Raw genomic sequence first — 19,046 nt, forward strand, 5'->3', positions numbered from 1 at the left:
AAAACAGAAAGGAAACAAAACCCTAGAGTGAAAGAGGAGCATCAAACGTCAGAGGAACTTGTCTGCCATTCAGGTGGCGGGGAGGGATGGGACTTGGAGTTTTATTTTTGTAGGGTTTTTTAATTATTATTTTGGTTTTTTTGTTGTTTTTGTTTGCTTGGGTTTTTTAGAAAATTGGGGATTTGTTCTTTTTTTTTTTTTCCTTTTTACAGACCTTCATGACAAAGCATAAAAACACAGTTATATTTATATATCTATTTATATATTTCTTCACTTCGTCGGTTGGTTTGTAAATGTTGCTCCATCCTCCTGTCTGAGCTGATTGTGTGTCACAGAAATTGTGGGTGTATGTGTGAGGTTCCTCCCAGCTCTGGCCTGCAAAGTCACCACGTGTGAGGTGCAGCCAACTATGGGGGAAGCCATGCTGGAGAGTGGGGATGAGGAGGTGCACAGAGAACCCCTTGTGGGGTGCGGGTAGTTACTTGGTCCTTTTCTTCATTGCCAGGTCTCTGTACTGCCTTCTCTGCTCTAGCCAGACTGTTCCCTCTGGCCTGGGAAACAGGGTGAGCATCACAGGTTACGCATGTTGAAGAGTCCACCACAGAAGAGCATATCTTTGGGGAACAGTGTTTCGTGAGCAGCGTTCTCCCCTGCTTCCCCTGGCCCTTACCGCTCCCAGAAGAAGGGGGTCCTGTAAGGCAATGGCTGCCAGCTGCATTGCTTCCCAGTCCCCCTGAAGTCCTGGAAGGCAAGGGGACTTCACGTGGCTGAGCTCTGCCCAGGCGTGGTGGAGGGCTCCCGCAGGAGAAGCCACTTGGCCGCAGGCTCTTCCCGGCGTGGGGGGAGCGGTTGGGGCGGAAGGCAGGGGGAGGGCAGGGGGGTCTCAGTCTTGAGCGGTGAGCGCTTGGTCCGGCGCCTTCGTGGCGAAGAGGAAGGAACTGGACTGTGGGGAGGAACGGAGAAGGTCTCTTCACCCTTCCCAGGGATGGAGGGAGGTGATCAGACAGGTACAATGTGGAGGCCTAAGCTGTCGCCCTGCAGTTTCATGTGGTTTCCATGGTAACTAGTGGCGGTCATAGGCAGCGGCAGCAGTGGGAGGTGCGGAGCCCCGGGATGTGGCACTATAATAATAAGGGGAACCTGAAAGTTAACACAGGAGAAGAATGGACTGGTTGAAAGGACAAACAGTAAAAAAAAAAAAAAAAAATCAAAGAAAGAAACAAAGGAGAACTGAAAAGGAAAGGAAAGGAAGAAAGAAAAGGAAAGGAACCAAAAGAACGAACTTGGGGACTCAGCTCTTAACGGGATTAGGGAAAGGCAATCAGCGGCAGCCAGCCGAGGGCTGCGTTTCGCTGGAGAGGCGCTGCTGCGGCCTCTGGCTTTGAAGCACCTCTACGGGGAGGAGATCCTTTTGCTCCTTCCGACCATCAGTAAGCTGCCGAGAGGGAAGCCTGCGAGCACTGCAGCACAAATAGGCCACACCTGATCTGCAAGGAAAATGTCAGGGCCAGATGTTCTGAGCACACCTAACAAAGTATAAGGGGTCACTTTTAAAACCAGGAGGGGAGAAAGGAAACAAAATTACCATGTTATATTGCTTGGGATTTTGGTCACATTTGGCATGAAGCTCTCTAGATCGTTATTGAATGTGTGTTAAGTAGTGATTGATTATTAAGATCACATTTACTGAGATTTAACAACACTGGAATAAAATGTGCATCTATTATCCAGTTGTTAAACCTCAGTAAATATGTAGGTAATAATCACAGCTGATTTATTTTACATATAATAAATCTCTTCCTATTCCCTTGCAAAGAAATGTTGTGTTAGAAGATATGGTCTTACAGAGTTTTTTTTCCCTCTGAAAAAAACTGACTATTTCTGGGCATATTAGTCACTACACATTGGATATAACCCTGCAAGAAAACTCTATTGGCTATTATAAACCTAGCGATGCAGCCTATCTCCCACTCTGGACACTGTTCCAACTGGTCCGATAGGAAGAACTTCTATGGGACTTCCAGATCCCCAGGAACTGACTCTGGGTTTAGCTTGGGAGAAGAGTGAAACCTCATCTGGAATTTTAATCAGACCTTGAATGGATGCTGATTGCTGCCTGAGAGAGTAGCAGAACCTGAATTTAACTTCTGATCTAATCTGGAATGAACAGTGGATGCAGCCCATCAAGAAGCCAGAGCTGAACTGGAATTCCAAACAGTCTCATGAAAGAGGAATCGGCTTCAGAACAGATGCAAAACACACATGAGGTACATACCCATCTAGACACTGGACCGGAGAGTGAGGAAAAAGGCCCCTCACCTGCCCAAATACTTGAAAACCATCTTCAGAAACAAAAAAAACAAAGAAAAGAAAACAAAGAGACAAACAGAAGGAGCGCGAGGCTGGGGGTGTGTTGTCGGAAAGAGGTACTCACTTAGTAATGCAGGGTTGCTGAACCGCCAGGCCTCGTTGTAGGTTGTGTACTGAGGGTGGCTGTAGGGGTTCCCCGAGAACTCGCTCCCTGGAAGAAACCAAGGAAGGTGTGAAATACAGTTAGGAATGAAGATTTATGTTTGCTATTTCATCAAGCCCGTGTTCATGCTGAATCTGTATGCCAGCAAGAAAACTACTGTACGTAGCTTCCTTGCCCAGCTGGGACTGTGCCCTTCAGGACACTGTAGTGTTTGTTCAGCATGATGTTGCTTACCCATACAATTAAAAATCGTAAGATTGACCTCTTCAGAATCAAGAAATTAGTTTAAAATAATGAAATTCAATAATACAAATAAATAATTATACTGGTTTATTTTTTGTTGCCTTCTGACTTCTGATTCTCAGGTTGCAGTAGGATTGCATATGCAAGCTTTTTCTGCAATTAATTCTCAGCTTTCTTTTAAATAAAATCTAAGGTTCTCCAGTAGTGTCAAGACAGCAGGCATGGGAGCTTGACAGGACAAGCTCACAATAAACTCCTTGGAACTGGCAGTGCTGTTGATGGCAATATATATTGCTAAGTTTTGTTTGTAGGGTACTGAGGGTGATGACATATTTGTGGAGAAGAGTATCATTCAGTTTTGGAAATGATCTGAGAGTGGGGTGGGCTTAAATATAAAACAAAATGGAAAACATATGAATCATTCTTTCTTTCTTACTCTGTATGATGGTGTTAGTCAGAAAGGTGATTCATATATGATAAACCCCACCTTTATGCTTAGTTAGTGAGTTACAGAGAAAACTTGCTGTATTCCAGTTCCAGAAAATAATTTTCTAATGAGTAGCTCTTTAGGTACTATTCTGAATCTGAAAGACAAGCTGGGCTACAGCTCCATTTTTCACATTCAGTAAAATGGGCCCAAACCAAAATACTTGTGAGCTTTGGGATCTAATAAGACTGTGACCCAAGATATGAATGTTGTAGAGTCTTCTTAAATATGCAGTTTTATTCCGCATAAGGAGCTGAGTCTCCTTGTTTTATAGAAGGCTGTACAGGGCTAAGGGAATTATGTTTGGTAACTGAAGAGGTATGGTGCTGCATTCAAAATAAATAAATCTCCCAAAACTTAAAAATGTATGACTCTGTTAAGTAAAAACATGCCATTATCTGATCATAACCTCAATTTAATGCAGTACCAACAGACTGGGGACAATTAGTGCCATCTGAAAGGCATTATGCGCTTAAAAGACAGCGAAAGAACAGCATGACTATTAGCTTCTGGTCTGCCCTGAAAACAGGGGTGGAGTTGTTATAACAGAAGTGTTTGGAAAGCACCTGGGGTTCCTTCTAGATACCATGGAATAGGGAAAGAAGGCAATGCAAGACGCACTGGAGGCCTGTGATACCATCACCAAAGAAATGTCAATTAATTATACTGTAATCTCTGCAAATCTCCCCTCACCAGACAGTTAAAGCCGAAACCATAGAATGTCAGATGGTAGAAATTAAATCAGTTGAAGTCAGGGAATTTGCACTGGTTTAAACTTGAGGAGAATCTGTCCAGCCAGGTTTTTTAAAGACACTCAGGGTAATAACCATAGTCAGTACAAAGACATGTATGTATCAAAACCAATCACCATCCAAAGGTATTTTAGTCACAGTAGTTTTTAGTTTCAGCGTAAAACCTCATTTTGTCTGGCAGACCTTGCTAAATACGGTTTTAATGATAATAACTCAGCATATTTCCATATCTAGGAACATCCTGCACTGCAAATCCTAACAGCTAGCTGGGAAGGAATAGGTGAAACCTGTTAAGGTGACCCAAGATGCTGCGGGATAGGATACGAGTGCAAAAAGCAATGCGTAGTCCAGATTTATCTCTACTGAAGTGACTTATCTGTGGGATATACTGGAACGAGTATATGAGGCTTTGAAATGCCTCATACAAACATAACTTCTCTGCATGGAGAGAAGAAGTTCTGATATTTCAAGGCTTCTCTCTCACCTTCCTCTGAGTTGTCACCCTAAACTGTTTATAGTGTTCTTAAAGCATGGGTTAAGTAGAGGAGAAAGAGCCCCAGCTATGGAGAGCTGGGGAGGAGGGAGGGCAGCCACTGGAAACTGTTTATTGACGAGGAGTGAAAGCATGCATGCAGCAGGATAATGAGCTTTTGAGCTCAACTGTGACCAAGAGGAACTGAGCTATCGCCTTCCCCGATCACTAATGAAACAAGTGTAATTTCCTCATCAACATTGGATTCTGTTTAACGACTCCCTGCCGTTGCCATCACCAGCCCTCTGCAGGCTCTACGCTGCTCTGTGTAAACTGCAGTTCCCTTCAGCGGATGCTCACTTCACCAAAACAGTTTGCAGAAGCTTGATGGCCCTTCTGGGAAAGAGGAAGAATTGAGACGGGGATCAAAGGTGCTCTGTTACCCGTTCAGGAAACATCTCTCAGACATATAGGTTAAGTGAGCATAATACCCAATTCATCCCTCTTTGAGTGACTAACCCCTGCTTTTTCAAGTGTGTGCTCAGAGACTACTGGCTTTCATCTGCATCTACAGCCTCGGACCTGAAGTTACAGGCAAGGGCAAATGCAGGATATGTATCTTACCACATCATCCACATAAACTTCAGAGATATTTGCATGCATGACTGACCGTGTTGCATGGATGTACTGCTACTGGAGACAAGCCCTTCTCTAGACTATACAAGTAGAAGTCTAGTGAAAGGTTGTCACGGATAGAACAGAGCAGCTTTGGTTAGCACTGGTCAAACAATCTTCTCAGAAACAGTTTTCCACTGGAAAATGCTGTATCATCAAAATGGAAATGTTTTGCACAAGCTTGTCAGCTTCAATGGAGTTATGGAAAGAAAAGTTCTGAAATGATTGCAAATTGAAACAAAGTATTATATTTCAACTTTCTTGTTTTGTTTCATTTTGCCTTTCTCATCTCATTTAATTTCCTTTCAACTCTTTTATTATTTTAATATGTCTTGACATCTAGAACATGTTGACATTATTGAAATGTTTCATCCTGATGTTTGCAAATTGAACTATTTCAAGATTCTGACTCCTCACCCCAATGCAAGATGAAAACAAATGTCAAAAAATCAGAGTTTTGTGTGGGTTGGAAATTCTGCTTTCTGGCGAGTTCTATTTTTAGCTCTGCACCTTTAGAGAAAACAGAGGCTCTTTCTCATATTCACTCACATCTGGACAATAAGGTTTGTTTGCGTGTCAGTATGTTTCTTAAAGATACTCCCTGAGTGGTTATCTTGCTGGCTTCTTGTTTCCAATGTAGTTAAAGCACTGACCCTTGACCTTTCTTGGCTTGGGGGCATGTAACAAACCATTGGCAACATCATATTTGTTTTCTCTGTTCAACCTGGACCTTTAACAGAGGTTGCAAGCAAGCACAGAGGATCGATCTCATGAGGCCTATATTCTGTGCAATCTGTGCTCTGGGAACCTTTACTAACAGTATTTCTTGGTATCTGTATTTAAATCTTGGCACGTTTAGTCTTCCAATACAGAAACCATGAGGCATGAAGTGAGCCTAGCAGGTGGCAGGTTCAGAACAAATACGGGAGGTCGTTTTCACACAATATGTAGTTAAACTACAGAACTTCTTGCTATAGGTTGCTACAGATGTTAAAGGCTTATATGGGTTCAAGAAACACTGTTTAAGTTTGTGGAGGGGAAACCTATCGAGGGTGTTTCATATTAAATAGAAAGATACTAAGTCTGGTTTAGGAAGTCTTTGAGCTGCAACTTGTTGGAGGCTGGGAGATCTTTTGAGAAAGTACCAATATGTGCTTGCTCTACTCTTATACCCTTCCCCAGGCATTCACTTTTGGTGCCTGACAGTGAGTAGTGCCTGCAGAGATCTGCAGTGTGACCCATTAAAGCCAAGTCTTCTGTTCCTTCGCAGGAAGCCTCTTTATCTCCAGCTTGTTGGCTTCAGTCACATTAGAAGACAGGAATAGAAGGGCTGCCGGGCTGAGTCTGACCAGTGGGGTATGACTGAAACAGCCAGATCTTGATGCTCTGTGGAAAGATGCAGTAACTACTGCAGGATGCCCAAGCAGGCCACGGGAAAAACTTCCTCTAATTGAACATGACATCAGATCTAATGTAAATGTATCCATTTGACTTGAATAATCTTTTTTTCTTTGAAGTATAACTCAACTTTTTTTCTTTATCATCCTGTTCTTTTTCTTTTTGGGGGTATTTGTGTGGTTTTGGGGACACTGCTCTCTTATGGATAAGTAGCCTCCACATCAAGGAGCTGAAATACCCTATTCCTGGATAAGTGACCCCTGTGATTCATGATCTTAAAATTTTTGTCCCAGTTTAGATGTCAGTATCATCCTTGTGATGAGGATGTTAAACTTACACAGCAGTCACTGAACAGTTGAGAAGTTGAGAAGAGTTAGAAGTTGAGAAAAGCCTGGTTTTTAGAAGTACCTACTCAAAGAGCCAGCTATTTTGGTGTTATTAATCATTTCTATATGCCATGACCTTCTGTAAGTTTTGACATATAACTGACTTAAATGTTGACAACTGAGTCTACCTACTGTTACGGGGTGGGGCGGGGGGAGAAGTTAATTGATTTATATTGAATTAGTGCTTCTCTGATTCTGGAGCCAAACCATCTCCCTGAAAAATTTAGTGTAGAAGGAGATGCCCTAAAATTTGCCAACTCTGCACCACCCCAAAAGTTCAGCAAGCTGGTCAACTATAACCAAGGGACTAAAGTGGGGGTAAGGAGGGGACCAATCCACTATCTTTTCCTGATCTGGAGGTCAATCACATCATCTTCACAGCATAGCCCAAGATTTTGTTGTGCCTCAAGATCATAAGCGGTAGGTAGCTTGTTAGCTTTGGAACGTGACCATAGGCATTAGCCAGTACTTCATGGTATATAAGCAATGATTTGTCATTTAAAGATGTTAAGACTTTGACCTGCAAACGTTTCCTATCAGTGATATTTTCACTGTCCTCACTGCAGTGTATGTTCATTTGGTTAGCTGTTCCAAGATTTGGATGAGGGTTAAGTTAGGCTTTTCACTTATAAGACCTGGCAAATCATATCATAGTGATTTAAGGGCTTTCTGTCCTCAGCTTTCTGCTGCTTCAGCTCTGGAGTCATCCCTTCAGTAGCAGACGTTGCAGAATGGACTGTGTTCATGACTCACAACCCAGGGCAGTAACATAAACAGAAATCAGTGGCAGATGAAGTTCTGAGTTCTGAGCTACTGTGGCTGAGAAACAAAAGTCCTGCCTCTTCATTTATCTACTGGGGATAAATGTCATCAGAGGAGTGGGGAATAGAGCCTGGGATAATAAACTCTTCAATTGCCCTAGGGTAAATGGTCCTTTCTTCTCCCTAAACAGTGGGAGAATTCATATGCCAAGAGAATGTATTTCTCCAAAGGCACTGGGCAGCAAAGAAACAGTTTACCTTTGGATGTGGGATTAGGTAGATAGCTTCACGGATTGGAGGCACTATCATACAAACAGGAGGTGGGTAAGTAGTTGGTTGTTGAAAGTGAATAGTTAGTTTCTCCTGCAATGCTGTTAATCATTGCTGAGTTCTTAGCTAGTTTAGGCTATGGACAGTAGGTCTCCAAGCCCGCAAGTATTAAATTACCATTGATGATTTTCAGTTTGATGCCCTGGCTTTAGATAGAAGGTAAGTTGTTACCCTAAGTTAGTGGATAGCTGAATATCCTAAGCCATGAGCAGTACATAATAATCTGCACGGGTCATTGGAAAATAATTACATTAGTTAATGAATACTAAGGTTAATTAATTACCAATTAATTGCCACAGGTTATAGATAGCGAGTTGCCCATAGCAGCAGTGAATCAGTTACTAGGGGGAAAGAGATATGTTACAAAAAGGGTTGTTAGCTACATTGGTTATAGGCACCTGATGATTTCTTTATGAAAAGAACAGCCCTTAATGTCAGCAAAGCAATAGCAAAGCCAACAGTGAAAGCTCTCACAATGCTAGTATACCATTCAAACATGTCTGCACCACTACTGAAGTCTGAGGACTGACTTACCAGGAACCATTCCTGCAAGAGTTGAGGTTGGGTAGCTGCCTTGTCCAGTCGGGGGAACATGGGGTGGGTAGCCAGGCAAGGTGGTGCTTGCCATATCACGACCTGGAAAGGGAAAGAATCAGGACAGGTGATCAACAGGGATAAGATCTTTCAATATTGATTTGATATCACCTTTTGTCCCACTGTCACATGACTAGCAACTTGATAGGCAAGTGCTGTGCAGCCTTCTCTTACATAAGTGCTGTGCATCCACTGAAAATTTTGGGGGAAGATTGTGGCACTTTTGATCTCACACTGTAAGGATGGACGTTAAAACTTAGCTTTGTGAGGCTCAAAAGAATTTGTTTTGTTTCACTGTAGATTTTGGATCTATTTTAACTAAATCAAAATGGCCCTGAGCTGCACAGAGAATGGCAGCATTATTCATTGCCAGAGTAGCTGCGGTCCTGTCTATATGCAGTGGATGCAGTTCCAAAACTGTGGTGATGTTGCTTTAGGGCATGATCAATGTGCAAGGCGTTGGAAAGTGATCCAAGAATTTTCTGTGCCTGTCTGTCTTCCCACCTCTGCCATTCACCTGCTGATGATTTTAAGCAAGTCACTTCACCTCTCTGTGCTTCTTTTTATGCTGCAAACTCTTTGGTGCAAGGGCACACTTTTAGTACATTTGCACAGTGCTTAGCATGAGATCAATACCGGTTGGACTCCTTCCAGGTGCTGGTGTAATACATATAATAATAGGATTATGCAAATTAGTTTGAGTCCCACTTCATTTTTATCACAGGTACAAGTTTTTATTAGTAATACTTAAAGTTGTGATATCTTTTCTCCACCAAAGAAGTAGAGAGGGGTGTGGACTGGGTGGATGATTGTAGTTTATTTTTCATCTCTTAGGAAGTGCAGCTGGAGGCTTCTTGGTTGGTGCCAGAGGCATTTCCTCATTTGGACTGGTTAGCCTGAAAATGGGCCAGCCAGAAGGGCATTTGCTGTTAGTGCTTATTGCATTTAAATGAACTAAAATCATCTCAGAAGCTGCTGGGAGTTTCAAGCCAAAACCAAAAAAAAAAAAAAAAAAAAAAAAGAAAGCTAAATAAATTAAGATAATCTTTCCCCCACAGCTGCTGGGAGATTTACAGCTCAACCTCCAACACTGCCTACTGAGATCTCAGCCTGTTCCAGGCATCCAAAGCCTTTCACATTACCTAGGTGAACTGTAGCTCACCAAGAAGTTTGTTCCTTTGTTAAATTTTGTCTCCTGTCTGTTTGAACTGGAGGGCTGGAGTCTGATTTGCCTTTAGAAGTGACAGGTTAAGTATGGCCCATTAACACCGCTGGAGTCACTGGAACTGTGCTGGGATATGCCAATGAAAGGAGAATAAGAGTTGGTTTAGCTCTACTAGTGGCAGAGTGATAACTGATAAAGTGGGCCCTGGAACAAGCATGAATCTTGGCTGGCGAATCAGAAATACATAACAGTTACACAGCAAAGCAAAAACTAATCAACATAGAGCATTAATCTGAAGGGAGGAGGTAGGCTAAACCAGTGTCATTGCTTTCACAGGTCTTGACTAAAGATTACAGAGGTGATTTGCTCAAGAAAAAAGGAATGCAAGTTCATTCTTTCTCCCTGAAGAGGTTCCTGATCAGTTCTGATTAGGCTGATGTTCCTAGCTCACCTCCTCTTAGATAATGGCACAGAACTACCAGACAATGGCCGAGCCACTTTCCAGTCACTCCCCAATATTGATAAAAATAAATATATAATGCCTCAGGGATTTATATTCTACATTCGTCTACTCTTTTATCACCATCATTCCTTTAGTGATTTGTAGCTGTGTGTTAAGCTGTATGATTAACACCTACTAGATGTAGTTCTTTTTTTTTTCTTCACATTCTTTTAAGGCAAGAAAGTTTTATGCTTAAAATTCATCTTCTTTTGGTTTCATTTATTGACTAGCCTGAGAAATAACAACAGGTGATGAGTGAGAAAACTGTGTCACTGAAAAGTTAGAGAGAACATTACGTAGCAGCAGGCAAAATTAATTCATTTTGACACTTCCATTCAGGTGGGAACACATACACACTCACTCTGCTACTCGATCTATGCACATACGCCCCTGTGTTTTTATTCTGTCATGAGCGCACACAGGCTGATGTTCAAAACTCAGTGTGGAAAATTCATTGGGAAAGTGATCATCTGTCAAAATCCCAATCTTGAAAAAGAAGGTAACAAACAAGTACAGTACCAGCAACATGAATAAGAGTCCCACAGAGAGACTCTTAAAATGCTGTTACATACAAGCAGGCCCCTTCCATTACCTCCTCTCATTACCAACAGGTAGACAGGATTATTAAATTCTTGTGCTCCAGGGCTATGGCAATGCTAGCACCTATCCTGCTCATAACATGCTTCCAACTCCAGCTATTCTCCCTTCTCCAAGAGCCTTTTGAGTGAGGAACAGCATCTTCATCACTGTGACATTGTTTGAGCTTTTGAACACTTTCTCCCATGTCTAATTCTCCGTAAGGGTCCTAAGGCAGGTGCCTCTCCTGAAACACAGTGCCTTCTAGGCTAGGGAGTGGTCATATATGACTGCATCCCCAGAGAGCTATATTGTTGAAGAGAGTCTGTCAGGAGACTTCTTGGCTTAGGAAGTGCCCAGAGCTCAAAGGCTCTTATTGGTTGCAGTAACTTTAGACCAAAACAGGGTTATGAACACAAAAGTCTTCTCTGCTGTTACTTGCTGCTTTCCTACAGGGACGTTTAGAAATGCAACTCTTACCTGACAAGACAAAGGGAGGATGTTAGGTCAAAAGAGAAAAATAATACAGGAACATGAAGGAGGCAGAGGTAAGATGTGTTTCTTGAGCATAAGGAACTGTGGTCTGCCCTAAGACTTTGTCTGTTCTGAAAAAGCCCAAATTACATTCTTTGACAGTGGAGTGACAACAGCCTGAATGGTCACCTAAAATGATACCCACTATTTCATCCAAGCCACCCCTGAGCTCATGCAGCAATGTTGCTTCAGTCACCTTGCACAGGATTTTCCCCTAGTACCTACCTGAAACTTGTCCTTCCTCCCCATCCTCCCCTCCAGCCTGCTGCTCCTATGTGCTGCCATCTTCTGCAACCTGTTTCTTCACTTCTGTCCTTCCCTTAAAGGCCACCTACCTCAGGTCTGTATTCCTTTGGCTGTAAGACATTATAGTCTCTCACCCACCCTTCCTGGTCTCGACATTCAGACGTGATGCCCTGTTTCTTAACTACTTGGTCGGCTGTGTGAAGGCACCAGCTCACATTGATGCTTCCAAACCAGGTGACTCAAATATTGCTCACAACGTAGCTATGGCAGTGCTCACCAACTGCCTACGTATTTATCTAACTTAGTAATTTGTACAACCCATGCTGAACAATCCTGTCAGTCCTAGAGCTGGCTAGGTTATTCAAACTGCTATCATCCACCTTAGGCTAGCACACAGTACCCTTGCTGTGTACTCAGGGGCATTATGGCTATTGAAGCAACACAGGATTTTGCTGCGTGAGTGTTTCTATACTAAGTCCAGACCCATCCAGCTGGGACACCCAGTCACTTCTAGATAGTTGCAGCTTCTTTTCCCATTCTATTCTAAAAAAAATGAAGGACAGGCATGAAATCCTTTTGTGACTCCATGGAGCTGAGAACACATGCTGCATACACAGAACTGGAACATGGTTGCTCTGGTTCCCACTTGCACTCAAAGAGCTTGCAGCATTTATTGGTCTCCCCATCAGACGAAACTGAACCCCTTGCCTGCAGCATCCCCACTGAGTTTGTGGCCAAGGCCGGTTACCTGCTATCAGAGGCTGGCTGCTGGACTGCCCAAAGTGGGCACCATGATGAAGGAAGGCACTGTAGCAAGGCGTGGACGCATCATCTGAAAGGGCCATGTGGAAGGGCTGAAGATCAGCCTGCCCAGAGCCGACCGGCGTGGTGGGGGTGAAAGGGGTGAGAGAGGCTCCATGAGGCTCTTGCTTTATACTGAGGGGAGAGGAGAGGTTTTCTGTGGTAGGGTAAGGGATGGACACAGACAGACAAAGGGAACAGGGGGAGGAAGAGGAGGGTGGGGAAGGGAGGAGAGGAAGAACAAAATGGGTAAATGAAAATGGAGTGGTTAAAATCTACAGGGAAATTAATTTAAAAACAAAAATAAAAATAAAAAGGTTAGGAGTAGATCAGAGGAGCCAGTGCTGAGAAAACAGCAGCATCTGCACCCGGGGGCTAGGCTCTGACTGCAGGGGTGCCTCTGCAGGGGCAGCAGGGGATTAGGAGAATGGAGTGCAGTGGCAGATGGGAGGAATGGGATGCAGGAAAAGGAGAGGTGAGGGAGGGAACATGCAGGAGAGGAAGGACAGGAAAAAGCGTAGGGTTGGGAAGGAGAAGAGTGCTCTGAAGCTTCTGTGCTCCCTTTCCTGCTGCTTTCACTCACTGGCCGAGGGTGCATGAAGATGCTACGCTTAACACAGTTGGGCCCTCCCCACGAGAGCAGCGTTGTTATGAGCATCTATTAAACAGAATACTTGGTGTAACGGCTAAAGCTTCTCAAGCCAAACTCCATAAAATCTTTGACAAAAAAGTTGTAGCTTAAGTTTGAGGTGGTTAAAATAAAAATGGGACTGTGCAATTAATGGGTGGATAGACAGATATTCAATCAATTGATCTTGTTCACAGTGGCACACTTTGGAGCTTTAACCATAAAAGCAGTCAGTACTGACTCTGTTCCCAGAGTATAGTGTTGCCAGATACCTTGACAGAGAGATATAATGGGGGAAAAGAAATGTGGGGGACTTAGAAAAGATCTCATTTTCATTGTTTGCATTGGACCTCCATTTCTGATGTGCAGATTTGCATAGGCACAATAGATACAGCTTTGCAAATGCTCCTAACTTGGCTGCCAAGTAAGAGGTTTAGGAATTGGAGAACCCTGTGACCTAAAGCATGGGTACTCCAGAACACCCACTGTTGTTGGGTCAGCAGTAATAGAATCCTGTACTTGAACACCTGAAAGTGAAGTATGGATGATGTGATCAGATCTGATCCAAATCATCTAGCAAACCATCCACCCTCAGGTAAACAAATTAAACCCAATAAATGAAAGCCATCTCTCTGCCATGATGGCAAGTGTTGCCAATGGCCTATGAAATAAGTTAGTTCTGGTGGTTTTGATTTATAAAGATAAATATAAATGTGACATATAATTAGGCCATAAATCTGACTTTGTTAATGTAGAAGTGGCTTAATTAACTCTAGGCACCTTATTGCGAGCTGCAATGCTCACCTAGACAATAAAGGGCTGGGCAGTTTCTATCTGTGAACGCTGTTTATCCTGAGGCATTTGTTTCCTAAAGGTTTGCTACCTGGCAAAAATGATAGTTTGCCATCTGTGTTCTCCTCCAAATACCTCTAACCTAGATGGCCAGCAAAGTTCTCTGATCACTGAGACTCCTTTGCAGCAAGGACATATGTTCATGGTTCAGTTGATGGGGAAGGATCAGCGCTGGCCAAAAGGCGTACAGTTCCTCTTTATTTAGTTTACTTATGTGAAGTCTCTGGTATGCTGAGGATGGTAATTTCTTCTCCCTTTTTGCTATAGGAAGCTCTGTTTGGCAAGGACCTTTTGTGGAGGATATGGGGAATAGAAGCTGGAGTATCTGGTTCTTGTTGCACAGTTAATTAAAGGCACTAGAGTAGGCAGCACATCAGTGCCCAGCTTCTGCTTTTTACAACTATATACTATCCTACAATCCTACCAGTGAGCCTTCGCTTGCCAGTGCCAGACTCTGTAGATGGAGAACCCCCAAAGCTATTTTTCTGCTGCATCCTCTGTCATCAGATGGCAAGGATTGCACAGATTTACCTTCAGGCCAGACAGGCAGAGTCACCACCAGCAGGCTGAAGCCTTTATCCAAATAATGTTGATACTGGATAATTTGGATGAACAGATCTATCTGCAGGCAGTGGGCCAAAAGTACCCCGGCTTTCAGGGGCTGCAAGTGAAGTGATACATTTTTCAAGGAAGTCATTTGACAGTCATACCTAAATAAACTAGGGACACTTTGGTCCTGGGCATTTTCCATACTCCTTTTTCAGCTCTCCATACTGTGCAAGAGAGAGCAGGTGTGGGGAGCCACTGGGGAGGAAAGGGAAGAGAAGAAGATGGACACGGGAAGCGTGGGTGGGCAGAAGCAAGAGGTGCTATGGGCTGAGGTTAATCCTGTTTGCACAGCCCCCATGCACATTGGGTTTCCTAGTCCCTCCCCTGCTTTATTTCTCTTTTAAAGCATGGAATTTTCAGCCATAATCCTTCCTAAACCACAGCATTTTTCAGGCACTCTGTGTAAGTGAAACCATAATCTCTGGTAAAACAGACTGCTTAAGCTGCTGTAGCATTAGGCCAATCTGATCCAGCCCCTGGATTTCCGCTCTGCCCAGCCACCACGGAGAGGATTTCAGCCTGAAAGACTGTCTAAAGCCCTTGCAATGGGAACAACAGTGCTAGGCCTTGCCTTGCAAAGCTGAGAAGGGTTAAGGGACCAGGAGCTATTTGTCCTGGTGTTGTGAGGCTGTTAAAGCCCCTGTCAGACTCACAGTGGAGATGAGCCCAGCCCTCTCTTGAACACATCAAGGCTTATGAAGAAAAATTCCTCGCACCTTCCAGAGGCAGCACTACTTACTCAGTACGGGGGATAAAGAAGTCAGCAGTAACATGGCAAAGAGACTGGGACATAATAATGCTAAACACTCTTCCCTCTAAGAGTAGTGGAGAGGAGGCAAGGATAAGGTCAGACAGCGAATGATTGCACAACCAAAACTCAGACTTTTATGTGTCTATTTATCTATCTGTCTATCTTTCCCTCTATGCTCTGCAACTGCACAGACATAACTTACATCCCATGTATCTTTACTGGCGGATGGCATTTACCAGTTTTTACTCCTTTGTTGTCCAACTCTCCCCTGACTAAAAGTACCTGAATTCTGTCTCTGATATAACTCCTGCCACTGCTATGCTGGAATAATTGCCCCAGCAGTGAATTATAGCTCCAAAGTGTGTCAGTGTAGACAAGATCAATTGATTGATCTATCTATCCACCTGTGAACGGCACAGTCTCATTTTTCATTTTAACCACCTCAAACTTCAGCTGCACCTTTTTTGTTTTCACTTCTGATTTTCTCCATTCTCTAATTCTTTCGTATTTGTGATAGAGAACTTGCCCTTTCCTATCCCAAGTCCTGCTAGTGCCAGCAAGCTGTGGAGCTGTGCTGTACTGGCTTGTCTGTGTCTTGGGGGGTGTCCCTCAGTAAGGCTGTATCAGTGAACCCCAAGGTATCCATCAGTGTCTTATTCCTAAGGCTGGAATAAGGACGTGTAATCAAATGGGGGGTGGAATGAGTTTGCAATCCCTTTCCAAAGCAGCAGCAATCTATTCCTGTCCCAGGCTCCTTTCTTCTTCTAAATGCCAAACGATATCCTTCTTTATAAGTGACAAAAAAATACCACCAAATGTCATGGTGGGGGAAATCTGAAAGGGTCAGCAGGGTGGGGATATAGCTGGAAACATAGCAGAGGACTACTTATTTTGTGCATCTCCTACTCCTCTCTTTCTGACTGTACTTGCTGAGTTATGGCTGTTTTTCTTCCTTTCTAACCCTCTCCTCTGTTATTCTGGCGGAGAGCTAGAACTGGTGATCTCTGGCCTAAATTCCCCCTGCGAATGAAGGGATTTTGGCCAGACAGGGTGAGAGGAAGATTCACAGCTTTGGGTTCCTACAGAGACTCGTCTCAGCTTTTATTGTGCTCTCTTCTGCTGAAGGGAAGGGAAGCAGGGGGGTTTGCAGGACCAGATAAGCTGCTTGTTTTTCATTGCTGGCTTCCTGGAGGATAAGCTACCTGCATCCAGTGCTCTTTTTCTTTTCAGTAAACAAAGAAGATCAAGATGGCACATGCCTGCATAAGGCATGGGTTGTACACAGCCACTTAACAACACTGCTCACCATCTTGACAATGTTTAGCGTTCTTCATCTTTTCCTGGGGTCTCTATCAAATATTTGTATGACCCCAGTGCCTCACTCTTTAGAACACATATCCTTACAGCATTCCTTAGGGATCACTGTTTTGTCTGTGAGGAACTGAGCCCAGAGAAGATGTACCCAAGTTCGTGTAGGAACCCTGGGCCAAAGCTGAATCTTATCTCAGGTGTTTTGATTCCTACGCTTGTACCCACCACTGAAACATTTTTTTCCATGTTGGCATTCTCCATTCCTGAGAAAAGTTTCATTGTGGCAAACAGAATGGGACTGGCTCCTCAGCATTCATACACTGGTGAGTTTACACTACAGCCAGTGGAATCACATCACTTTATCCCACGAGAATCTTGCCTCAAATTCTAGAAGTCATGCAAAAGACCAGACTGGACTGACACAGCGTATCTTTCACTTTTGCTTTCTGTCATGTCAGAAGAACTGCTTTGTCTTTCATTTCTCAGTTTTCTAGCTTTTCTTTTGCAAGAGCATTATGCAAGTTGCACTGAAGATAAATAAAGATCATCCTGGGTTTTTTCCCTCCTCTGTGATCATAATAGACCCTTGCTAGAACAACTGAAAAGTGTGCAAAGACTAATCTGTTTCTCATTGTACCTTTCTTGTCTTCTCTTTGTATTCCTGCTGACTGGAGAACTAGCCTTGTGTGTTCAGGTTTATTTTTCGTTTCTGCACAGATCCATCCATGTTCTTAGCTCAATGTTTTACATGTGGGTTGTTGAAATACATGTTTAAAGAAACAACCTTGGATTGCTTTTCCCCGAGAGTCAAAACTGTTGTGACATCACTGATGTCAAGTTTTGAAATCTATTTGCCCCATTTTTTATAAAACTGAATTTTACAAATCTAGATTTTGTGTCTGATCTAATTTCTGCTCTCCAAGTAAACTGACCTGCTAACTCTATACATTACTTTGGAGAGAAAAAGTTTTATAGTCCTCGTACAGAGCTTCCAGTAGACCTGTGATCTGGACTTACTCTTTGAAGCTAGTTGAGTACTGTTAGTGTTAATCACTTGAGAACTCCACTGAAGTCAACTTCATGTGGCTCTAAGTACATTTGTTTGCAGATGGAGCTGATGAAGGAAGATGTGCTTTAAAGTCTTGGGGGTGGGGGCGGAAATGTGCAACTAGTGCACTTGGCAAACAGAGGAGTTCAGTGGAGTTCAGTTTCATACTGTCATCCCCTTTCTTGAGTCCCAGCCTATCAGGCTGGGCAATTACTTCCTCCCTTAAAGTGTAGCATATGCTTATTCCTTGGTGGTTGGGACTTAAATGTTACCTCTTAAACAAGACGCTTTTGAAATATATGCTGGGAAATGTAATTAGAACGTGTTAGTTTTTCACATAGGCCTCATTATAGGTACCTCCAAGGTTTCATCACAATGATACTCTACTGATCATAAGATAGGATAGATCTTCCCCAGTAGCCCACAGCAATCCTAAACCTGCAAAGAAGGACCAAAGATTGCCATAAGCTCTCCGTTTCTCTGAAAGACTGCAGTGGGTAGTTTCAACTGTACAAGCAGCTGGCCTGGTTAAATCCAGTACAGCTGATGGACATTAAAAGTTATTAACACCTGCTGACAGGTGTTGCTTAACTCAGATATAAAGCACAGTCTTTGCTGTCAATGCACAAATATCTACATCACAAAAATTTTCATCATAGCCATACTTACTGGATCCTTCATTTAGCCTCAAAGAAAAGGCAAAAACTGCATCGTTGGGAAGATGATATAATTACTTTCTCTAAAAAAGTCCCTTTTTATCCAGCAGCATAGAGTGTGGCAGCCTTCAATGCTGTCCCCTTGTTGAGGGAAATCGGAGTGGGATTGCCAATTGACTGCTATTGTCATTACATGACATCGTCATTCACTGCTATTGTTCACTTAAATGCTAATTTAAGGAAGGTGAAGACTTTATTTCAGACCATCCATTTCTGGATTCCTCACTTCAATATGCCTTTCAAGCCCACAAACCACCTTCTTCAGCATCATAAAGTTACTGTCAGTGAAACTTCCATTGGATGCATGGAAATAGTTTAAGTGATTCCTTTCCCCCTGGCTATTCCTGTATGTTCCATCTGACCATCTATCACCCTCAGCCATTTGGTCCTGCAGAAGAGTAGTAACACCTTTTGCCTTTCCAAATTCCTTGACTAGATAAGAAGATATTATCTCTTCCTAGGGATGCGAAGCAGTTGATGAAATTTGGAGGTCCTGTGGACTTCTACTTTTGCTGATTCCTCATCTTAAATAGAGGAGAGGCTTGCTCACAGAAAATACCTCTTCATTTTGATGAGGCAGGATAGTAACAAGCTTGTAGCAGCCTCATGAATGATTATCATATTCCATTTTCAGGGCATTGGGGCATCCAGAGATGCGCCCAACAGGCTGCCTGACTGCTGGTGGCTGCACCCGTGATGCTGTGCCGCAGAGTGTGGGTCTGCATCTGTAGGATTT

At 43.2% G+C, this 19,046-nt stretch overlaps 1 protein-coding gene across 6 annotated transcripts in view; it reads right to left on the minus strand.

The window, feature by feature from the left end:
- Positions 1-203: 203 nt before the first annotated feature.
- PAX2 (paired box 2) overlaps positions 204-19,046 on the minus strand; it is an 85,510-nt gene continuing 66,667 nt past the window's right edge. For 2 of the 6 annotated variants that reach the window (XM_052798621.1, XM_052798622.1), the window contains exons 8-11: positions 12,343-12,552; positions 8,512-8,613; positions 2,435-2,521; positions 204-1,121 (exon numbers count right to left, since the gene is read on the minus strand). In XM_052798621.1, the coding sequence (XP_052654581.1) occupies positions 1,000-1,121; positions 2,435-2,521; positions 8,512-8,613; positions 12,343-12,552 (521 nt within the window). In that variant the 3' untranslated portion in view covers positions 204-999. Of the gene's footprint in view, positions 1,141-2,434; positions 2,522-8,511; positions 8,614-12,342; positions 12,553-19,046 lie in introns of all 6 variants that reach the window. The other 4 variants (XM_052798625.1, XM_052798628.1, XM_052798626.1 and 1 more) reach the window with 3 other exon arrangements.

The sequence above is a fragment of the Harpia harpyja genome, chromosome 10, assembly GCF_026419915.1.
Source record: "Harpia harpyja isolate bHarHar1 chromosome 10, bHarHar1 primary haplotype, whole genome shotgun sequence".
In the NCBI taxonomy this organism is placed as follows: Eukaryota; Metazoa; Chordata; class Aves; order Accipitriformes; family Accipitridae; genus Harpia; species Harpia harpyja.